The 23,475-nt window shown below is 42.0% G+C and overlaps 1 protein-coding gene across 4 annotated transcripts in view; it reads left to right on the forward strand.

Moving 5' to 3' along the window:
- The window catches only part of JMJD1C (jumonji domain containing 1C), a 389,821-nt gene that overhangs the window by 293,905 nt on the left and 72,441 nt on the right, over positions 1–23,475 (forward strand). For 3 of the 4 annotated variants that reach the window (XM_040361986.1, XM_040361984.1, XM_040361987.1), the window contains 4 exons: positions 13,476–13,587; positions 19,408–19,532; positions 21,548–21,691; positions 21,864–22,038. In XM_040361986.1, coding sequence (XP_040217920.1) covers positions 13,476–13,587; positions 19,408–19,532; positions 21,548–21,691; positions 21,864–22,038 — 556 coding nt within the window. The remainder of the gene's footprint in view (positions 1–13,475; positions 13,588–19,407; positions 19,533–21,547; positions 21,692–21,863; positions 22,039–23,475) is intronic. The other variant, XM_040361985.1, reaches the window with a different exon arrangement.

Genomic DNA, 23,475 nt, shown 5'->3' on the forward strand with positions numbered 1-23,475 from the left:
ATTGGCGGTGTGCAGTGTCCCCTTCCTGGTGTGAGAGCTTCCTGGAAGAAGCAGTCAGGCTCCTAATGGAGTAAGAGGGAAAGATGGCGACGCTGGAGCTGAACAGTGCCACCTGAGCAATCTCTACTCCATGCAAGGCAAGCACGTTTGAAGAGCCATAAAGCTTGCATGTTCTTCAGGTTTACTCCCCTTATGTAGTCCCAAATTGTTGCGTTACCATAAAGTTGCTGTTTGGCTCAATAGGCCTTTCTGTCGAACATCATCCAGCAGAAGCAGGTCTTGGGTCTCTAAAAATTCAGCTCAGTAGTCAGAATTGACAGAATTCCACTGAAAGTCACTTAAACTCATTTTTGGTCAAATTTTTTTACTTCTCTGAATTTGAAGACTTGCTTATACACTTTTCTGTCTTTTTGGTCCTTTTTGTGTGCGGTTACTTTTATGATTAACAGCTTTGGTCGTCTATCATCACTGCGAAGACAACATATGTTACATATTATGTTGGCTTGTCTCGTCTCATAGTTGAACATACGTTAAAAATACTCTGACAGTTGAGCGGGTAACAGGTTCAGTGAAGCCTTCACAGTTGTTTGAGGCCATCAATTTGTTGAGAAGGCTTACAGTACACCTGCTGTTGTGTTGATATTCACAAAGCTTTCTCTGTGTATATAACCGATTAGCTACTGCAGCAATCCTTTACAGTTGCTGGAATCATTCTAGCTGAAATTTCATGCTCTCTGTGCTCAGTGGAATGTTAGATTAATTTCTTTGTTTTATTGCCCTTTATTTTCTGAGCAAAGCCGTGTTGCTAGCAGTCAAAATAACCTGCAGAAGCCATAAGCGATTGCTCTGTTGTAAGTTCACATTGTAACTATGTGGGTGACAATACAAAGGCCATAGATCAAAGTGCTTTATCAAACCAAAGACGACTGAATGGTTGTGCAATGTGCTAGGTCTTTATCATTGCAACAGTTGTTTATTTACTGCGGCGTATGCCGTCTAATGGGCGAGGATGTTATTTTCCATTGAGTTAGCTTTATGACCTTTATTAGTACACAGCCGCTCTGTGCTTAAAGTAGAACTCTAAATAAAAGCAATATGTTGTAGTAAAATAACATATTGGGCCACATGCACACTGTGCTTAAAAAGTCTGTTCTCTCTGGAGTTAAAAAGCTCATATAGAGCATTTTTTTGTACAAAGTTTAGACAAGTTTAGTTTTTTTTTTCTTCTGCCTCCAGGCTCCAATCAGAAACACGAACCAGAAGGTTTTTTTTTTCTGCCTCTAAACCTAAACTCAAAATATGCCTCTTACCGTCCTAATGTGCATGGAAACATAGGATAACATTGAGTTGCTTCTACAGGTAGAACACACAACGCCTGTAGAAGCAACGTTTTTTAAGCCAGTGTGCATGGAGTCCCAAAGTTGCTAAATAAAATCGGTTAACGCCTTTACCGACCTTTCTTTGCAGTAGGTGAAAAAGCCATTGTATAGTCTAGCAGTCTGGACTTGGCACTCTGAACAGTGTTGTGTCTTTGCCCACCCCTTCCACTACATCCTGCTAAGCACACCTTATATACAGTAGCCATGCCCTTTTTACTTATCCCAAAGCTGTTGTCACCACATCTGTTTACATATAGTAGGGTCCTTCTTTCCTCCTTTGGCTGTCCGTGTCACTAGCTGCGTGAGATGGGTCCTTTAAATTGGTGGTGGGGTCCTCTCACAGATATGATTTCTACTTGGGGGGGGGGGGGGGGGGGGAGAGATAGTGAGGGGACTGGTTTCTAAGAAGATGGCAAACTAGGGAAAAGCGCAGGTTCTTCAGGGCAGGAAATAAAGATTGCGGACACAGGAAACAGTGGCTTTGAGAGGGTCGACCACAGGATGGGTTATGAAGATGTTTGCCTAGACTGAAGATGAGAAAAGTCATCTATGGACCATGCACAGTGAACTGTGATTATGTGTTGTTGGAATGGTTGGCTATTGGCGCCATTGGGAGAGCTTGGTGACACTCGGCATACCTAGGAGACGGCAACACTGTTGCCCTATACAGGAGTTGCCTGAACAAGGACCTTCATGGCAGGATCATTGGCATACCTAGGAGACGGCACACTGTTGCCCTATACAGGAGTTGCCTGAACAAGGACCTTCATGGCACGATCATTGGCATACCTAGGAGACGGCACACTGTTGCCCTATACAGGAGTTGCCTGAACAAGGACCTTCATGGCACGATCATTGGCATACCTAGGAGACGGCACACTGTTGCCCTATACAGGAGTTGCCTGAACAAGGACCTTCATGGCAGGATCATTGGCATACCTGGGAGACGGCACACTGTTGCCCTATACAGGAGTTGCCTGAACAAGGACCTTCATGGCAGGATCACTAGGTATTATAAGAAAAGCTGCATATTTTGAAATCTAGATAATTCTTGAAATTGCATGACTATGTTGAGGCTTGTTAAAAGATTTTTTTAAATGTCTTTACATACACTTAAAGTGGATGTAAACACTAATTTCTTTCTTTCTTTTTTTTTTTTTTTTTTTTTGATGTCACAATGTACAGTATACGATTTCCTATCATCTGTGCCCAGTCTTGCCACACAGAGTTGATCCAGCTCTGAGCAATCCTCATTTATTGTTCAGTGAAATAAAACGGACTTACAGAGAAAAAACTTGGTCCGTTCCGCCCCCTTGCTGTGAGTGACAGGTTATTTACATATCTCATGCACTAGCTTCAGACAGGCATTATTTTTTAATTCCCACTCCTTTTCTGAAGTCATGTGGTTACTTTTCTGGATTTTGACTGGATGTTCATAGCAGAATTTAGTGTAAGGAATACAGAGGACAAAATGCATGTTGACAAGGGGAGTGTAGAGGAGGGCGGGGAGTCTACTGACATCACGATTCCACCCACAGAGCTCCAGACAACAGATCCACCCACAGAATCTGCAGTTTTTCAGACAGAGGGGAAACATTTGACAGGTAAGTATACATGCAGGAGGCATCTATATCCTTACAGATCAGCACCATGGCAGTAGTTTAGAAAAGGATGAGAGTGGCTTTACATCCACTTTAAGCTTAAAACAGACTGGTTCTAATGAGTGGTAATGATTTCAAAAGATCCGAGTCTTAAGTAGTTGACAGGTCCACTTAAAATGCTTAAAGGTTTCCTCAAATTTGTGATCTGCTGTGAATGAATTTTTTCAGTCGTAATTTTTACAGCCAGAAGCTTTTTTTCTTTTGTATTTGTTCAGCAAATGTTTTTTCCTATAGCCATTCATATTCCCAGGACTTAGAGCAGAATGTGTTTTCTGCAGCAATTTAGTTCCCGCTATTGTTTTGTGTTCATTGTGCCAGCTCAGCCTGTTTAGAGCAAACACTCTGTTATGTGAAGAATGCAGGGCACCCTCAGGTTTTGCTAACCACCAAAGCCACAGCCAATTGTGACGTGTGTGCGCTTGTTATAGGCTTGTTTTATTACTAGAGCTGAATATGGTATGGGCGACGCTTCCTGTCTGAGAAGAGGAAACTACCTGAGGCTTTATAATTAAAGCACCGTTTCTGTATAACCTCCTGAACAGAGAGCACAGGCAGACTCTATTGCAAGTACGTCTTTGACCTGCTACACCGCAGCATTATGTTCGGGTTTCATGTGACACATTAATGAACAACTACATGGCAGCCAATAACATCTAGTAATTCAGGTCACAGAAAGCTGAGCTCAGACAACACCTGGTGGCGTTTCAGGTAAAGTGGAAAAGACGGTTAACCCAAAAGTGTTATATTGGTTCAGCCTTTCTCAAACAGTGTTCCATGGAGTCCTAGGGTTCCTCCTGAGGTTACTAGTGGGGATACCTTGAGCAGTGACCACGAATGTAAAGGGACACGTCTACAATCGTCACAAACCACAATTTTTACTTTATTTTATTTACCGTATATAGACAAATATGAGCCAAGTTTTTCAGCACATTTTTTTGTGCTGAAAATGCCCCCCTCGGCTTATACTCGAGTCACCTTTTTGCGCCTGATCTCCCGGATTTGGGGACCCGGTACCGGCTGACCGTAGGTCCCCTATGTGCCACGTGGCACACCTATAGCCCCACTCGTTCTCTACAAGTGTGCAAAGTTTGTTGTCCGGGGGACCTACGGCTAGGGAGCAGCGATTTTTTTTCAAAGTTGGGCACCCCTTCCATAGACTCCCATGTTAAACGGTAATTTTTCCAGTAACTTTGGGGACCCGGTACCGGCCGGCCGTAGGTCTCTGGACCCCAAACTTGGCACACATGTAGCCCCAGTACTCTTCTACAAGTGTGCTGTCTGGGGGGCCTACGGCCGGGGAGCACTGATTTTTCAAAGCCAGGCACCCCTTCTATATACTCCCATGTTAAACGTAAGTCTAGTCATGGGCACAGTGAGGCATGCAGATGAACACCCTAGGCTTATACTCAAGTCAATACGTTTTCCCAGTTTTTTGTGGTAAAATTAGGTGCCTCGGCTTATACTCGAGTATATACGGTAATACAATTAAAAAAGATCATTACCAAAACTGTTATACGGAACCAATGAGTGTAAAAAAAAGATCTCATGGGTCATCGCTCCTCATATTAACACCAGCTATTGGGTGATATTGACTGTGGTGGGGAGCAGAAGATGGCGCCCTTTGAGATGGTAATATAATAAGGCTTAGGGAGGGAAGATATCCCTTTATGAATGGTAAATGCTTAATAGTCTGTATGTTCATATGTTAAAATGTTCCCAGTAGCTCATTCTGGCAATGTCAAATGATATTCTGCTGTTTGATTTGCACATGTACTCCTGCATCGGGGGAAAATACCTGTTGAACTTGCCAATTTCTGCTTCTTCCTGTAATAGGGTGACCATGCTATTCACAGGCCCCTTCTGTCATATTAGCATTGTCGGGCTACACGGCCCTGTGCCTACCCACTCGGGAAACTCCATTCGCCTATTGTTTTTGCTTCATGTCACAACCAGCCATGCCTGCTGGACTGATCTGAAGAGTTTGGTGAGCTTACTATCTATATAGGTTTTATTATATGTCTACTTTTGAGCACTTTTTGAGACCATGCAGTAAGGTGGGTTATCAGTCAAGTTTTCTTTCATAAAAGTCTCTTGTATGCCTGGTTCTCGCCATGACTCTACTACAGTCATATCTTCCTGTGGAATGCAAGAAATAAAAAGCGAAAATTTCCTAGCAAAACATGGGATAATTAATGAATCTGCACAGCTAGAAGGGTAAAAGATGGTCATAGTCCAATGCCTTGCCTTTGCTGGTCTGCTGGAGTTGGTGATGAAAGAGTTTAGCATGCAATTACTTTGTGAGGTTTCTGATAATCTGTTCTGGCGGAGGCATAGTTAACACATGGAAGCGTTATTTATTTGCACAAGGTTAGCCGAGTTCATCAGGAGAGAGGAGTCAAAGTTCTGCACTCTAAAGCACAGGAAGTGCCACAACAGTTGTATGTTATTTGATGATTGCCAGACCTTCAGCTGACCTTTAATGAGTCCTCCTTGCCTCCAGAAGTCGGGGAACTTGGTGCGAATCTCCTGGCTGTGGTGAAATACAGGGCGGCATTTTGCAGAGAAGCTTGGATCATATACTCCAGATTCCCTGCGTTTTTGGCTACATTTTGAAGTCGTTTTTCCTGGTTTCGGGTCTTTCTGGTCAGCTGGTATGATTGCTAGAATCCATTATGTGTTTTCTCTTCTCTTTAGAGGATTTTACCTTTTGTAAAGTTGGGTACACACTATGTGAAAATCCAAAGAAAACCATCTCCATACGAGAAACACTTGTTCAATTTCTTTTTTTTTTTTTTATATAGTGTGTACACAACTTTTGACATACGATTGACTTTCCAAATGAAAATATCCGAAGGGTCAAACTTCAAAATTGTTCTCCTACCTGAACAGAACAATTGAAAATTGGATACGAAAGACTGCACATGATCGGAAACGATAAACAGTAGTTAAAAAAGAAAAAGCCTTTGTCTGTCTGAGAATTTTCTGGTAACCATCTTTGGTTTCGACCTGCTGTGAAACATAATGGGGATAATAGTTTGTCCGATTTTCCTTCGTGTGTACTGGGCCTAAAATGTTTCCAAAATGTTCCAGTGAATTCAATACAGACACCTTTTCCATCACACTCCTCCAGATCTGTCCATTCATGACAGCTGTATTACTTGTCCAATGTCCTCTTGTATCTGACTGATTACATTGGATGGAATTTGATGGCCTGTGGTAGATTCACATGCCAGGCAATCAATTGCTGTTAACAAAAACAAAACAAAAAACACCACCTCTGCCCCATATTAAGAACCTTGACCCTCTCCTACTCCTTTAACATAGACGGGCATGCTTGCCCGAATTGAGCATGCATGTTTGTGCCGCTGTGTTGAGTTGTTAGCTCACGCTTCAAATAATATTGCGATTTGGCGTTAGGTCTTCAGTATTTGGGGAAGCCATGAAGTTCCAATTGGGGGCCGCTTTCCAAACATGGCACTTTTGACAATTATCTATAGAATGTAATAATTTCCACTAACAAGTGTTTGTTGCCTCTGTTCATCTGATAGTCAGTGGAGAGAGAGAGCGAGAATGTGTGCGCTAATCATCTCATCTTGACTTGAGTATGAACTAAGGAAAAGGTCAGGCCCTGTAAATGAATAGTGAGTGACTGATTAGCATTGCACGCACTGTCATCCGGGGTTCTCTCACAAGTTCTCAGATCACTATCTTAATGTACTAATGTTTTCAAGGGAGATCATTGTTTGTAAAGCGCCTGTGCTCTGGTGGAAACTTTTCTTTTATGGATTCCAAGTATGAGCACATCAGCTGTTTGTCTTCTAAGATCTGCTGATGCTGCAGCTACTACTGCTAAAATTGACGTGGACAGTGACCACCTCCTAGTTATCCTGGTGACCCACCTAGTGGGTCTCAACCACTCGCATGGCTAGCAAAGTTTGTGATTGGTAATGAGAGAGCAGCGAGTCAGTAGAACTGATGATCACATGTTTTACAATAACGTGGGAGAAATGGATCTCTTATGAGTCGCTAATGGGAAGAAGCGAGAACGGTGTCTACAGCTTGAAATGTGTGCACATTCATCCTTTTAGAGGGAACCCATCTATCTGCCTTCTTGTCATCGGGGATTCCAATGGAAGACTTTGGTCCAAGGCAGCAGTTTATAATTAGTCAGACTTCTCCATCTTCTTCCACTCTGCTTCTGTTTAGAGTCAGATGTTGTGTTTCTGCATTTCTTGTCTAATTGTATCATTAGTGTAGATTGATTGTGTTATTGTAGAGTGCATTAGTGGTGACATGAGAGAGACACACAGGAAATATGTACTATAGAGATGAGTGCATGGCGTGGGTGAATTTTACTCCACTTTCCGTGACTGCCCACACCGCCTGCTCTGCAAATAGCTGCATCTGCTTATATCAGAAACGCCTACATTGACAATGTGACAGAGCTTTTACTGATGGCATTATAGCAATGACATCAGAAGAAAGTTCTATAAAGGTAGCAGTGCATTATCCTGCTGCAGAGCAAGAAGCTTTTTGGTTACAATGGATAATATATTTGTATTTAAACTTGACTGTAAAGCAGCAAAATCGTTCCCAAACTGTCAGGCGGGGGCGGTACTTTCTTTGACCCTAGTCACATGCTCACATATACCCAGAGGTACCTGACGTTTATAATTTCTCCTTGTGGCCAAACAGCAGGGTGCAGTTTTCCAGCCGTAAAATCAACTTTTGTGGAGCCGGGTGCTGCGGGCCAGTTTTGGCTGATTCAGCAGGAATTGACCGACATATGAATCAGCTTTAAGCATGGAGAGCAGACACTACTGCAAGCCTAATTTAGTTCTTAAACTGGCAACTTAAAAAGCAGACAAATTTCAGGCAATTACACTATCTAAACCATCGGTCTTCAAACTACGGCCCTCCAGTTGTTCAGGAACTACAATTCCCATCATGCCTAGTCATGTCTGTGAATGTCAGTGTGTTACAATGCCTCATGGGATGTGTAGTCCTACAACATCTGGAGGGCTGTAGTTTGAGGATCCCTGATCTAAATTAAAGAAAAAAAAAGGCACGCATAAATGGAGGTACGCCAGGAATGCCATGCAAGTTGCAACTTCATGGCTGGATCTAGGGGGGTGCTGGGGTGGGCTACACCCACCCAGATTTCATTTGCGTCCCCACAAACCCCCCACACAAGCACATACATAGGCTCCATCCACACCGGTGATATGGGGCAGTGCGAATGTTGGCAACAGTTCCTCCTGCGGTTCTCCGGTAATAGCCGCGAAAAGTTGCAGCCTCCGACTTGTCATTATCACGGAGAGCCACAGGAGAAACTTCTGATTGGCTATTCTTATTTTAATGTATTTATATGTGGCCCAAGACAATTCCTCTTCTAATGTGGCCTAGGAAGGTCAAAAGGTTGGGCACCCCTGATTTCAAGCCTAGGTTGCCCTAGGTCAAGTGGTCTCTGGCTGCCTTCGGCATTGTTGTGTGGTGTGTTTTTTGCTATTAGAAACTGTAGTTCAGCCAGACAGGATAGATCTGCTGTAATGTTTAGAGGATTGGAAAGGTGCATCAGGCAGACTCCCTTTACATATTACAAACGATACATGGAAATTTGCCTTTTTGATTCATAAACTCGCATTGCTTGATTTACATCTTCCAAGTCTATATGTTAGAATGAAAGTACTACAGCTTCCATTTAAAGTGCTTCATTAGATGGTGATATAAGGCAAACCATTTCCAGAATGTGATGGGAAGATACTTGTACACGTACTCGATACGTAGTGTATAGTGTTGTTGAAATGTGTTGCAGGTGTTTTTCACACTTTTTAATATGTAATTATGCTTGCCTACAATTCGCATGCTCCCCACTTTCCCCAGGCAGCCTTCTAAACAAGCAGTGTCTCTTAAGTGTTGAATGAATGAATTAAGCTGGCAGTGGAACATTACAAGTACTCTGCTCACTTGGAAATGCCAGGCTTATTAGACAAAGCAGTCCTGTTCAAGGAATAGTCACCCATTGTAGTGAGTCCCTTTATGATAGGACTGTGTGCTCAGAATCAAAAGGCAGGTGGCACAGCAGCTGTAAATGGATACGTATAAAGAAAGCGTGTGTAGATGTGTATGTATTTTTTTTATATATATATATATATATATATATATATATATATATATATATATATATATATATATATATATATATATACACATACATACATACATACATACATACATACATACATACATACATACATACATACATACACATATACACACACACACACACATATTATATGTGTGTGTGTGTATATATATATATATATATATATATTACATACACAGTTGTGCTCATAAGTTTACATACATATCCTGGCAGAATTCTTTGCCATTTTTCTGAGAATATGAATTTGTGCTTAGTTTTTGGCGGATTCCATTTATTATCAATCAACTTTGTTTACTCTTTTTAAATCATAAAGACAACAGAAACTGCCCAAATCAACCTGATGAAAAGTTTACATACCCTGGTGATTTTAGCCTGATAACATGCACGCAAGTTGACGCAAAGGGGGTATGAATGACTATTAAAGGCAGCCATCCTCACCTGTGATCTGTTTGCTTGTAATTAGTGTGTGTGTGTGTGTGTGTGTGTGTGTGTATAAAAGATCAATGCTTTTTTGGACTCCTGACAGACCCTTGCATTTTTCATCCAGTGCTGCACTGACGTTTCTGGATTCTGAGTCATGGGGAAAGCAAAAGAATTGTCAAAGGATCTCTGGGAAAAGGTAGTTGAACTGTATAAAACAGGACAGGGATATAAAAAGATATCCAAGGAATTGAGAATGCCAATCAGCAGTGTTCAAACTCTCTAATCAAGAAGTGGAAAATGAGGGGCTCTGTTGAAACCAAACAGTCAGGTAGATCTACTAAAATTTCAGCCACAACTGCCAGGAAAATTGTTTGGGATGCAAAGAAAAACCTACAAATAACTTCAGGTGAAATACAGGACTCTGAAAACATGTGGTGTGGCTGTTTCAAGATGCACAATAAGGAGGCACATGAAGAAAGATGGTTGAGTCGCCAGAAGAAAGCCATTACTACACAAATGCCACAAAGTATCCCACGTACAATACGGCAAACGGCACAGAGACAGCCTTCTGGCCAAAGTTATTTGGAGTGATGAGACCAAAATTTTGTTTTTTGGCCACAACCATAAATGCTACATTTGTAGAGGAGTCAACAAGGCCTATGATGAAAGGTACGGAGGTGGGTCGCTGATGTTTTGGGGATGTGAGCTACAAAGGCACAGGAAATTTGGTCAAAATTGTTGGTAGAAGAATGTTATCAAAAAATACTGGAGAAACATTTGCATTCCTCAGCCAGGAAGCTGCGCATGGGATGTACTTGAACATTCCAACATGACAATGATCCAAAACACAAGGCCAAGTCGACCTGCCATTTGGCTACAGCAGAATAAAGAGAAGGTTCTGGAGTGGCCATCTCCGTCTCCTGACCTCAATATCAGTGAGCCTCTCTGGGGAGATCTCAAACATGCAGTTCATGCAAAACAGCCCAAGAATTTCCAGGAACTAAAGTCTTTTTGCCAAGAGGAATGAGCAGCTTTACCATCTGAGAAGATGAAGAGCATCATCCACAAATGCCAAAAAAGGCTTCAAGCTGTCATTGATGTTAAAGGGGGCAAAATAATCGGTATTAAGAACTGGGGTATGTAAACTTTTGATCAGGGTCATTTGGGTAGTTTCTGTTGCCATTATAATCTAAAGAGTAAACACAGTTGATTGATAATAAATGGCTTCAGCCAAACACTAACCATGAGTGAAAGAAATTGTTTTTGTGTTATTCATATTCTCAGAAAAATGGCCAAGCAATCATAAATTCTGCCAGGGCATGTTAACCTTTGAGCACAATTGTATATTTTGTGTGTGTGTGTGTGTTCAACATGGTGGAGCTACCTTTTCTGAAACAATGTTTTGACAAAAAATAAGTCTCTCTCTCGTTCTTGTTCTCGTTCTCTCTCGTTCTTGTTCTCGTTCTCTCTCGTTCTCTCTCGTTCTTGTTCTCGTTCTCTCTCGTTCTTGTTCTCGTTCTTCTCGTTCTCGTTCTCGTTCGTTCTCGTTCTCGTTCTCTCTCTTTCTCGTTCTCTCTCTTTCTCGTTCTCTCTTTCTCGTTCTCTCATTCTCGTTCTCTCTCGTTCTCTCTCTCTCTCGCGTTCTCGTTCTTTCGCGTTCTCGTTCTCTCTTGTTCTCGTTCTCTCTTGTTCTCGTTCTTGTTCTTTCGCGTTCTTGTTCTTTCGCGTTCTCGTTCTCTCTTGTTTTCGTTCTCTCTTGTTCTCGTTCTCTCTTGTTCTCTCTTGTTCTCGTTCTCTCTTGTTCTCGTTCTCTCTTGTTCTCGTTCTCTCTTGTTCTCGTTCTCTCTTGTTCTCGTTCTCTCTTGTTCTCGTTCTCTCTTGTTCTCGTTCTCTCTTGTTCTCGTTCTCTCTTGTTCTCGTTCTCTTTTGTTCTTGTTCTTTCGCGTTCTCGTTCTCTCTTGTTCTCGTTCTCTCTTGTTCTCGTTCTCTCTTGTTCTCGTTCTCTCTTGTTCTCGTTCTCTCTTGTTCTCGTTCTCTCTTGTTCTCGTTCTCTCTTGTTCTCGTTCTCTCTTGTTCTCGTTCTCTCTTGTTCTCGTTCTCTCTCCTTCTCTCTCTCTCTCCTTCTTTCTCGTTCTCTCTCTCGTTCTTTCTCGTTCTCTCTCTCGTTCTTTCTCGTTCTCTCTCTCGTTCTTTCTCGTTCTCTCTCTCGTTCTTTCTCGTTCTCTCTCTCGTTCTTTCTCGTTCTCTCTCTCGTTCTTTCTCGTTCTCTCTCTCGTTCTTTATCGTTCTCTCTCTCGTTCTTTATCGTTCTCTTTCTCTCTCTCGTTCTCTTTCTCTCTCTCGTTCTCTCTCGTTCTTTCTCGTTCGCTCTCTCTCTCGTTCTCTCTCTTTCTCTCTCGTTCTCTTTCTCTCTCGTTTGTTCGCTCTCTCTCTCGTTCGCTCTCTCTCTCGTTCGCTCGCGCTCTCTCTCTCGTTCGCTCTCTCTCTCGTTCGCTCGCTCTCTCTCGTTCGCTCGCTCTCTCGTTCGCTCGCTCTCTCTCGTTCGCTCGCTCTCTCTCGTTCGCTCTCTCTCTCTCATATCTGGAAGTAATTATGCTTGCAATTCAAGTTTTTTTCTGTATTTGTTGCCTGTCGGACTGGATAGATGTAAGAAAACAAAGAAAACCATAAAAAACAAAGCGTTAAGTAGGGATGAGCTCCGACGTGCTCTCACACTCCACGTGCAGAGCCCGCCAGGAAGTCTCCACGGCGCTGCGCTAATCACAGGCAGGGAGATACTGTCTTGATGCTCGGCTGCAGAGATTGGGAAATATCTCACTGCCTGTGATTAGCGCAGCGCCGTGCCGACTTCCTGGCGGGCTCTGCACGTGGAGTGTGCTCATCCCTAGCGTTAAGGATGATTTAGATACTTTGTTGGGATTTTATCACTGGGTCCCATTTGGTGGATTAAGCCAAACTTTATGTCCAGGTGATGATGGGTAGTAGACAGAAAAAGGGTAGAATCCAAATGGGGACTTGGCATTTAATACTGTAAAAAAAATTAATAAATAAAGTGCTTGGACGGACAAATTCCTACTCTAGCCCCAATAATAAAAGTAGTAGTGCTGTGTTTATCTGTGAAATATGTCCTGAGTTCTTCTTCCGCAGCCATCTCTTGCCGTTTACAGATCATTGTCTAAGCATGTTGCACTACCAAAAATAGTTGGCATTAACCCCGAACTTTGATATATTTTTTTTAATAGACAAGCAGCAGGTCCTGTCAGAGCCGGTTCATACTGGGGCTGCAAGACTTGCCGAGCGACTTGGCACAGCGATCTTCACACAAATTCAGAGGCGACTTGCAAAATTAAGTCGTCCCAAAGTTGTACAGGAACGACTTGAGTGGCTCCTATTAGAACGGTTCCATAATGGCGACTAAGTCGCCCCTGTGTGAACCGGCTCTAACTGTGTGTGAAATAACTGAATCCTGGTTATATTGCTTCATCTTCTATTCTACCTCAGAAAGCTGAAAGGGGGAGGGTTTGGTTGCTCAGATTTTGCTGTTGGGCTCCTGCATTGTCCTTGCTCGTGAGCGACTTTTTATCCTCATAGAACTTTGTTACGCTTCCATACGCATTCTAGTTCCATGGCATGTCTAGCCACTGTGCTATATACAGAGAAAGTCATCACAAGCGCCCCACTAAAAATACATTTTTCTTTCTAGGCCAACATGGTGTCTGTCTGAATTCAATACTTGTATGACTGAACATGAGGCAGGATTCCTGGCCTTTCTTATTTATATCTGTGTTTTGTGTACTCTTGGACGCTACCCTGCCTCTAATATAGTGTGTTTTCTTGTATTTATAGGATGAAGTAGACAGTCTAAACCCAGTTCTCAGGGACAACCCCCAGCTTCACGAGGAGGTGAAAGCCTGGGTTAAAGAACACAAAGTTCAGGAGATTTTTATGCAAGGTAAGTGTAAGTATATTTTCTTTTTTTTATAATGTGTGAAAATGACTGTGCATTTCCTGTGCTTGAAGTGTAATGCTTCCATTCCAGAGCTTTTTAAGACTCCAATTAGGCATTTCCCCCTAAAATGCAGCCAGTGTTTGAATACTGTTTTTTCAGTTGCCGCAAGAATAAGGCCGGATTCACACCAATGCGTTTTTAGTGCTTTTTGCATTTTGCAGATTTGTACTACTGAACGTGTTCCATAGGAAACCATGTTAAATAGACTGTAGTGCAAATCTGCAAAAAGCACTAAAAATGCATAGGTGTGAATCAGGCCTAAATGACAAATGTCACATGAAGAACCATTGTGTGTTTTGTTTTTTGTTTTTTTGTCTTGTGGGTGGAAGTCTGTGAAAAGGAGCAATTCATTTGCTGGTTATTAAGATTTAGGGCTCTTTCACACGGAGCGGACCGTTTCCGGGTCCGCTCCGCGTGTCTCCGTCGGCTCAGCGGGGATCCCCGCTCAGCTGTCGGCGGATAGGGCGGTCCCCGCACACAGTGCAGGGACCGCCCTGTCTCTGCTCCGCTGTCCCCTATGGGGAACCTGATGCAGACGTACCGTCTGTCCGTCTGCATCAGTTCCGCTCCGCCGAACGGAAAAAAAATAGGGTTTCTTCCGTTCGGAAAAGCGGATCCCGACTGACGCGGACGCTAGCGGATGCTCTATCCGCTAACGGACGCGTTCCCATAGGGATTCATTACAAGTCCGTTAACGGACTTGTAATGAGCGGACGAACGGTCCGCTAGTGTGAAAGGACCCATAAGAAAGGACGTTGTCTGAATTTGGGCAAGACCCGATGAGAGAGGTTTTTAGAAGTGTTGCTGTACAGCTTCCCAGGTTTTAATGAATATCGAAACCTAAAACACAAATTGGCATAAACAAAAAATATTCATTTTGGAGTATTGATAACTTTCTGCTCCTGAGAGAGCAAGATGACCAGTACCAGGCGCTCTTCCAACATGTGGCTCTTCAGGAGATGAGGATGAAGGGTTTTATTTAGGCATGAAAACTGTTCCCTAAGGTAGTTGAAGTGCATTGTCGTCTTGTCGTCTTTGCACAGAATTTACATTAAAAAGATGTCTGTTGTGTCCTGCAGAACAATGGCATCCCGTATGAAATGTTTTGTATTAAAGTGGACCTAAAATTTAGCTAACATTTTAGTAAAGGTCTCCTCAACATCTAGTAGTGTTAAAAACCGTAGACCTCAGATGGGAGATGATCCCTTCCATTAACCACAAACTTGCAGGGTCCAGGTTTATTAGATCATTTTTGCTGTCATTCATTGATGACAACCACTCTCTAGTCTTTACAATTGGCTTGCAATGTTAAATTAGGACTTGGTGCAGAAAACCAAAGTTCAGCCTACGAGCATCTGATGGCGAAAACTGAGCTCTACTGTGCGTGTCCACCAGCAGGAGGCTGTCTGTAGACTGGCCTTTTGTTTTGTACCTAGTGTCCTACTGCTACAGATTGCAGTTTAATCACGTTGTGAAGAAAAAGTTGTGCCCAATAATAAATAATTTTACAGCAAGGACAACAATAAGATTCCCCGCCTGTACTAATCTGCTGCATAGACCGCTCTTTGCAGCCCATATGTTAATTCAGGGATCCATTGACAAGCATGCCTGTGGATAGCCTCAATTTATAGCTTGCAGTGAAATGAAATAACCACAGGATTTCTACTTTTCTAGGCTTTTTTTTTTAACCATCTATAGTTAGGGTGGCTGTAAAATTCATCAAGCAATACCTATAATTTCCACATGGCCTGTCAAGTGTGCCTCCATGGCAGTGCTTCATAGGGGTCGTACCCCAGGTTTGATTGGGCATTTCAGTCTTGTAGCCTGTTGCTTCCATCTTTGAATATACTAGTTGCCTGGCCGGATTTGCTGCATACAAGAGCTTCATCAATCATACAGTAAGTGAAGAACTCTTGATCTTGTTTTGGGTCATTGACTCAAGGGGGTCGATTCACTAAAGTTTGAGAGTGAAAAATCTGGTCCAGCTGTGTATGGTAGCCAGTAGAGCTGCACGATTCTGGGAAAAATGAGAATCGCGATTATTTTGCTTAGAATGAGAAGATCACGATTCTCTCACAATTCTCAAACTTTAGTGGAAAAATTTGAATCGAGATCGTCATCTTAAAACAATTAATCGTGCAGCTCTAGTAGCCAGTCAGCTTCTAACTTTACCTTGTTAATTTAAGCTTTAAAAATATAAAAACCTGGAAGCTGATTGGTCTCTATGCACAGCTGCACCAGAATGTCCAGTTTTAGTAAATTAACCCCAAAGTATTAGTTAGAGGTCAGCAAGACAGACGGGAAGTTGGCACTTCCATCAGATGACCAGTGCCAGCCTATGGTCAGGTTTTGAAGCCTTTCGTACCACATACCATCCAGGCAAGGATTTTGAAAAAGAGTGTGATGAAGTCAGTCTGCATATTTGATCTGTACAGGTTTCTTATATCAGTGAAGCTGCTGCTAGTGGTATATTAGAGCGTTCCTCCACCCGAAGCAGGCTCCTCCTCCTGGGGGGAGTGGTGCAGTGTTTGAACCCCTTGTGGGCCTTCTTTACTGTCCAGGATTCCATTGGCTGTGGTTGGCCATATATATATATATATATATATATATATATATATATATATATATAGCCCCACAGAGTTTGTCACAGGTTACATAACCTAACTATACCACTACAGCCAGAGTTGAGCTATACCTTTGTCACCAGCCTGTAAGATCTTATATAGCACTGGATACAGAAACACTGTCTTGTATCCTCTTCTATGACAATAAAGGAACTTACAGGCTGGTGACAAAGGTAGCTCCGGTTGTTTGGTTAGGTTGAGCTGAAATCATTTCTCTGTTTTGAGGGGCGTTCAGTTTGAAAAGTCCATGGCCGGCTTTATCTTGGTCTTAAATCTTGTTTAAGCATGCGTATGATCATTGAACACATTGCAGGATTTTTTGCCTTGATGCACAGATGTATATTGACTTTTTTATTTATGCAGTAACTTGCTTTGTGTTTAATTCAAACCAGATGTTCGGTTAGGACATTAGAATCATTCAATCTAACAAGCTGACTGGTAATATATACAAAACATCCTTATTTGTAAGGAAGATTTTGGCTTCCATCTAGTATACTTCCAAGAAGACCTGTGCATTACACATTGGACTGCAATATGTCTCCTTTTAGCACATGGTGAAAATTCTAATGACTATAATAAATGATCCAGGTGCTTTGTGTATAGAAACTTGGTATTTGTATCATATCTAGATTGTCTGGCGGGGAATTCTGATAGTCATTCAGATTCAGTAGAAATCCCCTGCCTATGTAGCAGTTGTCTCCACCTCCTGCGGCACCCTCTTTCCTTTGTAGTACATGGAGGTCTGACCAATCATGCCAGGGTGGTGCTCACAAGTCTGTGTGGTTGATTTGAACATGTGGTAAAGCAACCTGGGAGCTGCAGGAAGGGGAACTACATTAAGCAATCCTTGAAGGGGATTTCCATTATAACATTAATCATGTCTTGCCCGAGAAAGTGGAACTCGGAGGGTTTGTATATATACTATAAGCTCTGTGCATTAAGTATCTTACTTTCAGTGCTCCTTGCCTGCCATATTGTAGGTTTTTAGGGGAACAGTAAACAACCAATTTCAGTCCCCTTTCTGTAGGAAACCTTTTTAAGAACAGATTTAAGCCCTGTTGGACGTTGGAAGTGTGGACTTGCTCCTACAATGATCTTTACTTTTTCTGGTAGTCCAATATTCGAACATAGAAAACCTTCACATTTAGAAAATGGAACGTACTTTGCATATATTACTGCGCAGCCAGTTGGCTTTTTATTTTTAAGATTAATGTTTGTAATTATTTGTTGTACTGCGGATGTGCGGTTTAATCAAATGGGGAAGTTGCACTCCAGGCTTCCTCAGTGGGTTATGCACACACTACTTATGTTGGAGGTGTATTACAGGGTCTTCAGGGCCCGAGACGTATCAGACTTGTGATGTTTGTCTGAAATAGAAGTACACATGCCACAGCTTGACATTGAGAAATTGTGTATCAGAGCAAGACACTTTACAGTACCAAGTATTGCCTATATCGGATCTGGCTGATGGGCTCCATAGTCATGGGGTGTGATTACTGGTCAGTTGTGTCTTGCCCAGCAATGAGTGCCACAGATAAGAAAAAAAGCTGAAATATGCTGCTGTTGTCAAATGTTTTTTGAACAGAAATGTCCACTGTAATCTCCCTTTTTGGTTTTTGAATACCATGCCATGGCAGAAACAATTGCACTAAATGACATGTTTCCATTTGGAGCCATTTGTAATCTCTCTTGGATGCTTGGAACGTTCTGCAGGTTTCAATAAACCCAATTGAGCCTGCTATAAGCTGTTTGCATGCTAAGGCCCCTTCCACATGAGGCGGATCCGCTCAGCACACTCTGCGAGCTCAGCGGGAGATTGCACCGTTGATCTCCACAGAGCGGGGAGGGGCATGTCGGAGTGCCGCCGATTCCTACGGAGAGATTGGATGAAAATGGACAGCATGTCCGTTTTTAAGCAGATCTCATCTGATCCGCCAAGACAGATGGCGAACGTATCGCCGTTGACATCTGTCTGCCCATAGCAATCAAGGGATTGCCCGCTCGAAACTGCCTGAAAAAACGGACAGGCGCATCCGAGCGGGCTTGTCGTGTGAAAGGGGCCTTATGTGTTTTGCATCTAGTGGTGTAAATAATGTTAGATAAAGAATTACTCCTTATTGTATAAAAACGTGACCGCATTACCAAATCTTGTTACATTTTTGAGTACCTCTTGTCATAAAAATGCTCTTTCATCTCTTAAAAGTTTAAGCAGGCCATAGATGATACAATTTTCCACAATAGGTGGAAGGAAAGAAATTCCCCCTTCAACACAGGCAGTGTTCTTGGGGGAGTACCTTCCGATATGCTGTTGTATTCTGCTAGCGGGGGTGCGGGGAGCTTTCCCGGCCAGCAGTCTACAATGGTTTTCTGCTAGTGGCTATAGCCGTTGGCAGTAACCATATGTAGAAAAATTCAACAAGCTGGTTGTACCCAAGTGGATTGATGGGTTGACGTTGGTACAATCAGTCTGCCTTGCTGTGCTTGCTGAACCGGCCAAATTTCAATCCATGTATGACCAGCTTTAGTCCGTTATATAATGGTGCCTGCTACTAAGTGTAATGTGGATGTTTGACATGATTAAAGTCTGCAGAAGGTCAACCTTTTCCATGAACTTGGGGTAAGACAGGGCAGGAGAGAGAATCTACCTGTCCTATACTGTACATCATTATAAACTCTACCGGAAAACACTATTATCAAGCCAGTATGTATATTTCTGTATGTGTTGCCAAACACTGGTTTATAATGCTACTGTATGTATGGGGCAGGTTTTGTTTTTAGTGTCTGCAGAAAATACTGCACAGTCTGCAAAGATGGCTTATCATTGGCTCACACTGTAATCATTTCAAATCAAACACAGTTATATGCCAGCCCAGAGATGGTAACTTGTGCCATATACTATAAAATACTCAGTAATATTTGGTTGTGTAAATAGAGTTCTAGTCTGGGAATGGAAAGCGTAAAAAAATCTTTATTTCAAGGCGACACCATAAACATCTGAAACTTGATGACTGGGGATTTGTTTGCGTGTCCGCTCCAAGCATCTCGGTATCTGGAACCAATGCTGGGTGATGTAATAGCTGGCTGGATATTAAGGGACCTGCCATGGATTTCCGAGTAGCTAAATGTGTCATTGTTCTCTTCATAGGTCCTTATTCCTTAAACGGCTATCGAGTGAGGGTCTACAGACAAGACTCTGCCACCCAGTGGTTCACTGGCATAATAACTCACCATGACCTTTTCACCCGCACTATGATTGTTATGAATGACCAGGTGAGTTGATTTATTGGTCTCATCAATGTAGGCTGCATGGCTAAATGATACATTTGGGAAATGTCAATGGTTTCAGCAAGGTTGGGAAACTGAATGGCTCAAGCTGTTGTGGTGCTCCATGTCCCAGCTTGTTGACTTGTGTACTTCAATAGCTGGATGGACGCGGGAATGTAATGTGACAGGTTTATGCTCTCTTCACCACTTAGTGAATTAATGATCCAGTGTCAAATGTTCAACCAGTGAAGTCTCCACACCTGACCTGCATTGTTAGTTCTGGTTCACGGACTTGGTAAGTAGTGCCGCAAGGAAAGGGATTACAGTCGCGCAGCACGGGGCATTTAAGAACGTGTCAGAGATGGCCGTTCACATATTTTGATCTTAACAGGCTTCTTTAGGGGGTCATTTGTATTGTTTTCTGAAGTGTGATCCTCGTTTGACAGGCAGTGAAGAGACAATATGTCACCATCACCCACACTGCATGCATTGCACACTGGTGAAACACGGTCATTTTCCGTTGAATGGGTCATGGCAATACATGCACTCCCACATGTTTTACCACTGCAAGTACCAAACAATACCCATTGCTCTGCCAGGAAAGAAGGAATCCCTTACACCCTGTTGTGGACTGACAGAACTTTTATTTTTGTTACAACTTACTACTGGATTGTAGTAAATCCTGCCAAGTATCTTTTTACTAAATTACTCAACCACTCCTACTCTCGGATGTCTACAACACAAAGTCTAAGCCCAGCCATAGACAGTTAGAGGATTCAGTGTGTGGGCAGGCTGAATTAACTGAGTTGATCGATCAACTTGGGCACAACCATCCTGACTGATTCTCTTGCAATTATCACTAACCCCTGCTTTAGCCACTAGGATTATTCACCATCTTCTGTGGGAGGGGGGCACGGCTTCCCCTGCTCGCTCCCACCCGGAGTAGACCGTTACCCAGCAGGAGGAGTTCCGCTGTTAGCACTGTCCGTTGATAAGGGAACCCTGGTTGCAGGAAAGAAATTTGCAGTCTTTGGCCGACCTTATCATTCTCTAATGCATGATAAGAACTTGGAGGGCTAAATTGCTTCTTTGAAATAACAAAGATAGTGTGCAGAGGACATTGTACAGCTCTCAACAGATACAGTAAGTCCCCTACATACAAGTGTTCAACTTGCAATCTTTTAAGGATGCAAACGTGTTTGCTCAGTTTTTTTTTTTCGTTCAAGCCAGCGGACTGAACGGAAAAAAATAATTATCGCCATACCAACACAAGGAATGTTGGTGCAGCGAGCTCCCCGCCAGAACACATTGATCAGAGCTTGCAGTCTTTGTCTGCAAGCACTGATCTTTGTTGAACTTATAAACGAGTGTGTGTGTGTATATATATATATATATATATATATATATATATATATATATATATATATATATATATATATATATATATATATATATATATATATATATATATATATATATATATATATAGTGTGTGTATGTATGTATGTATGTGTGTGTATATATATATATTGTGTGTGTGTGTGTATATATATATATATATAATAACATATTAACGTGTGTTCAAGCAATGCAGTGCGAATGGGGAGTGTGGATGAGCCCCTTGTACTATAAGGAAACTAGTGCGGATTTTACTGCAAGGTTCTGCCATTAGGGCAGAACAATAGAAATACGATTCTGATCAAAGGACATATTGGTAATGTTTCTGGATGACTCTTCAGACTTGCTTTCTCTTAAACTTGTTCATTTTGTAGAATAAACAACAGTTTCTGTCTGTCTTGCTTTAGCTGTTGGCCCCTGCGACCCTCTTCTGTCACATGAAATAAAAAATTGTATTGCCATGGGCTTTTTGCACTTGATTGCTTTGTTCCAAATTTCTTTAATCGCCCCCATTCTGTTGTTTTGATATTGTTTGCTTTCTGTAACAGACACTTTCTTTTTGTAGCTTTTCTGTTATTTGCGATCTAAATAATAAGCAAAACTTTTTGTGTTTTTTATCCCAGGTTCTAGAGCCACAGAATGTTGATCCTTCTATGGTTCAGATGACCTTTCTAGATGATGTTGTATACTCGTTGTTAAAAGGTGAAAATATTGGCATCCAGTCCCGCCGCAGGTCGCGCTCCAATCAGAATAGCAACACAATTCATGTAGGTATTTTTGATGCTTTATTTTTACCCAGTTTTGATTCTGGTTTTGTTTGCTGCATTGAGTTGGTTTCAGCGAACAGATCTGATTGTTTCTTGTGCTTTAACTAGTTGAGCTTATTGATTGTCTGTGATCCTTGAAAGTCTTCTCTAACCAGTAGAATGTTGTTTGTAGGGTCATTATACACGTGCACAAGCGAATAGTCCCAGACCCGTGATGAACTCTCAGAGCTCTACAAAACAGAATCAGCACCGGAACGCCCGTTTAAACAAGAGGAAAGGTTCTGACAGCAGCATGCCCGATGAGGATAGGATTAAAGAGGAAAGATACGATGGTACTGTTAGAGGAGGTAAGCAAAACTGTCAACTGTATTACCATTTAAGATAAACTGAGTTTGTCGGTATGACAATTATTTTATAGCGTATTAATTATTTTAATGTTACACCTGCAGAACGGCATACATGAGACTGCCTTTGCACATTTCTACATACATGTCCTTAACCACTTAAGCCAGCCCCGGGCCATTTTGTTGCTAAATGACCGGGCCACTTTTTGAGATTCCGTAGTGTCGTTTTAACTGACAATCGTGCAACGTGGCTCCCAAACAAAATTTACGTCCTTTTTTTCTCACAAATAGAGCTTTCTTTTGGTGGTATTTGATCACCTCTGCGGTTTTTATTTTTTGAGCTATAAACTAAAATAGAGCGATTATTTTGAAAAAAATGCAATACTTTTTGCGATAATAAATATCCCCCAAAAAGAGATAAAAAAAAATCGCAATAAGCATTTATTGATCAGTTTGCGCAAAATTTATTGTGTCTACAAAATAGCGGATAGTTTTGAAGCATTTTTATTATTATTATTTTTTTTTTACTAGTAATGGCGGTGATCTGATCTGATTTTTATTGTGACTGCGACATTATGGCGGACACTTTTGACACATTTTTGGGACCATTGTAATTTTTACAGCGATCAGTGCTATACAAATGCACTGCTTACTGTGAAAATGATACTGGCAGTGAAAGGGGTTAACCACTGGGTGGCACTGTAGGGGTTAAGTGTTCCCTAAGGAGTAATTCTTACTGTAGGGAGGCGTGGCTTGCTGTGACACGTCAGTGATCGTGTTCCCGATGACAGGGAACACAATCAGTGACCGTGTCGCTAGGCAGAACGGGGAGATGTGTTTACACTAACTAACATCTCCCTGTTCTATCTCTCTGTGAGACGATCGCGGGTATGACACTTTGTTGCTTGGCTGTTATGAGAGAGAAATGAGAGAGCGAATAGGTTGATCACTGCTACTACCATCTGGGGTGTATTTCTTGCTGACCACTAAAACGGACCATATACAACTCACATTTTGGCTAATTTCCAGCAGTTAATGATCCTGTTGGCAGCACACTGCTTCATAAACAAGTGAAAAATCAAGGAAGTGAGTGGAAAATTATCGAACAAACAGTGATCACATCTAACCAATTATTCAAGCGGCCACAGGTGCTTGAATACAATAGCCGATAGTTTAGATTCTTCCGTCTCTACTGAATGAGAAAAATCCATCTAGCCATGTATGGTTAGATAATTGTGGTAGTAACCATTTGACCTCTGGAAGATTTGCCCCCCTTATGATCAGACCATTTTATGCGCTACAGTACTGCGTTACTTTAACTGACAGTTGCGCGGTTTGCTACTCTGTACCCAAATAAAATGTATGTCCTATTCCCACAAATGTAGCTTTCTTTTGGTGGTATATGATCACATTTTTGAGAAAAAAAAAAAACATTTACTT

Source organism: Rana temporaria, chromosome 8 (genome assembly GCF_905171775.1).
Source record: "Rana temporaria chromosome 8, aRanTem1.1, whole genome shotgun sequence".
In the NCBI taxonomy this organism is placed as follows: Eukaryota; Metazoa; Chordata; class Amphibia; order Anura; family Ranidae; genus Rana; species Rana temporaria.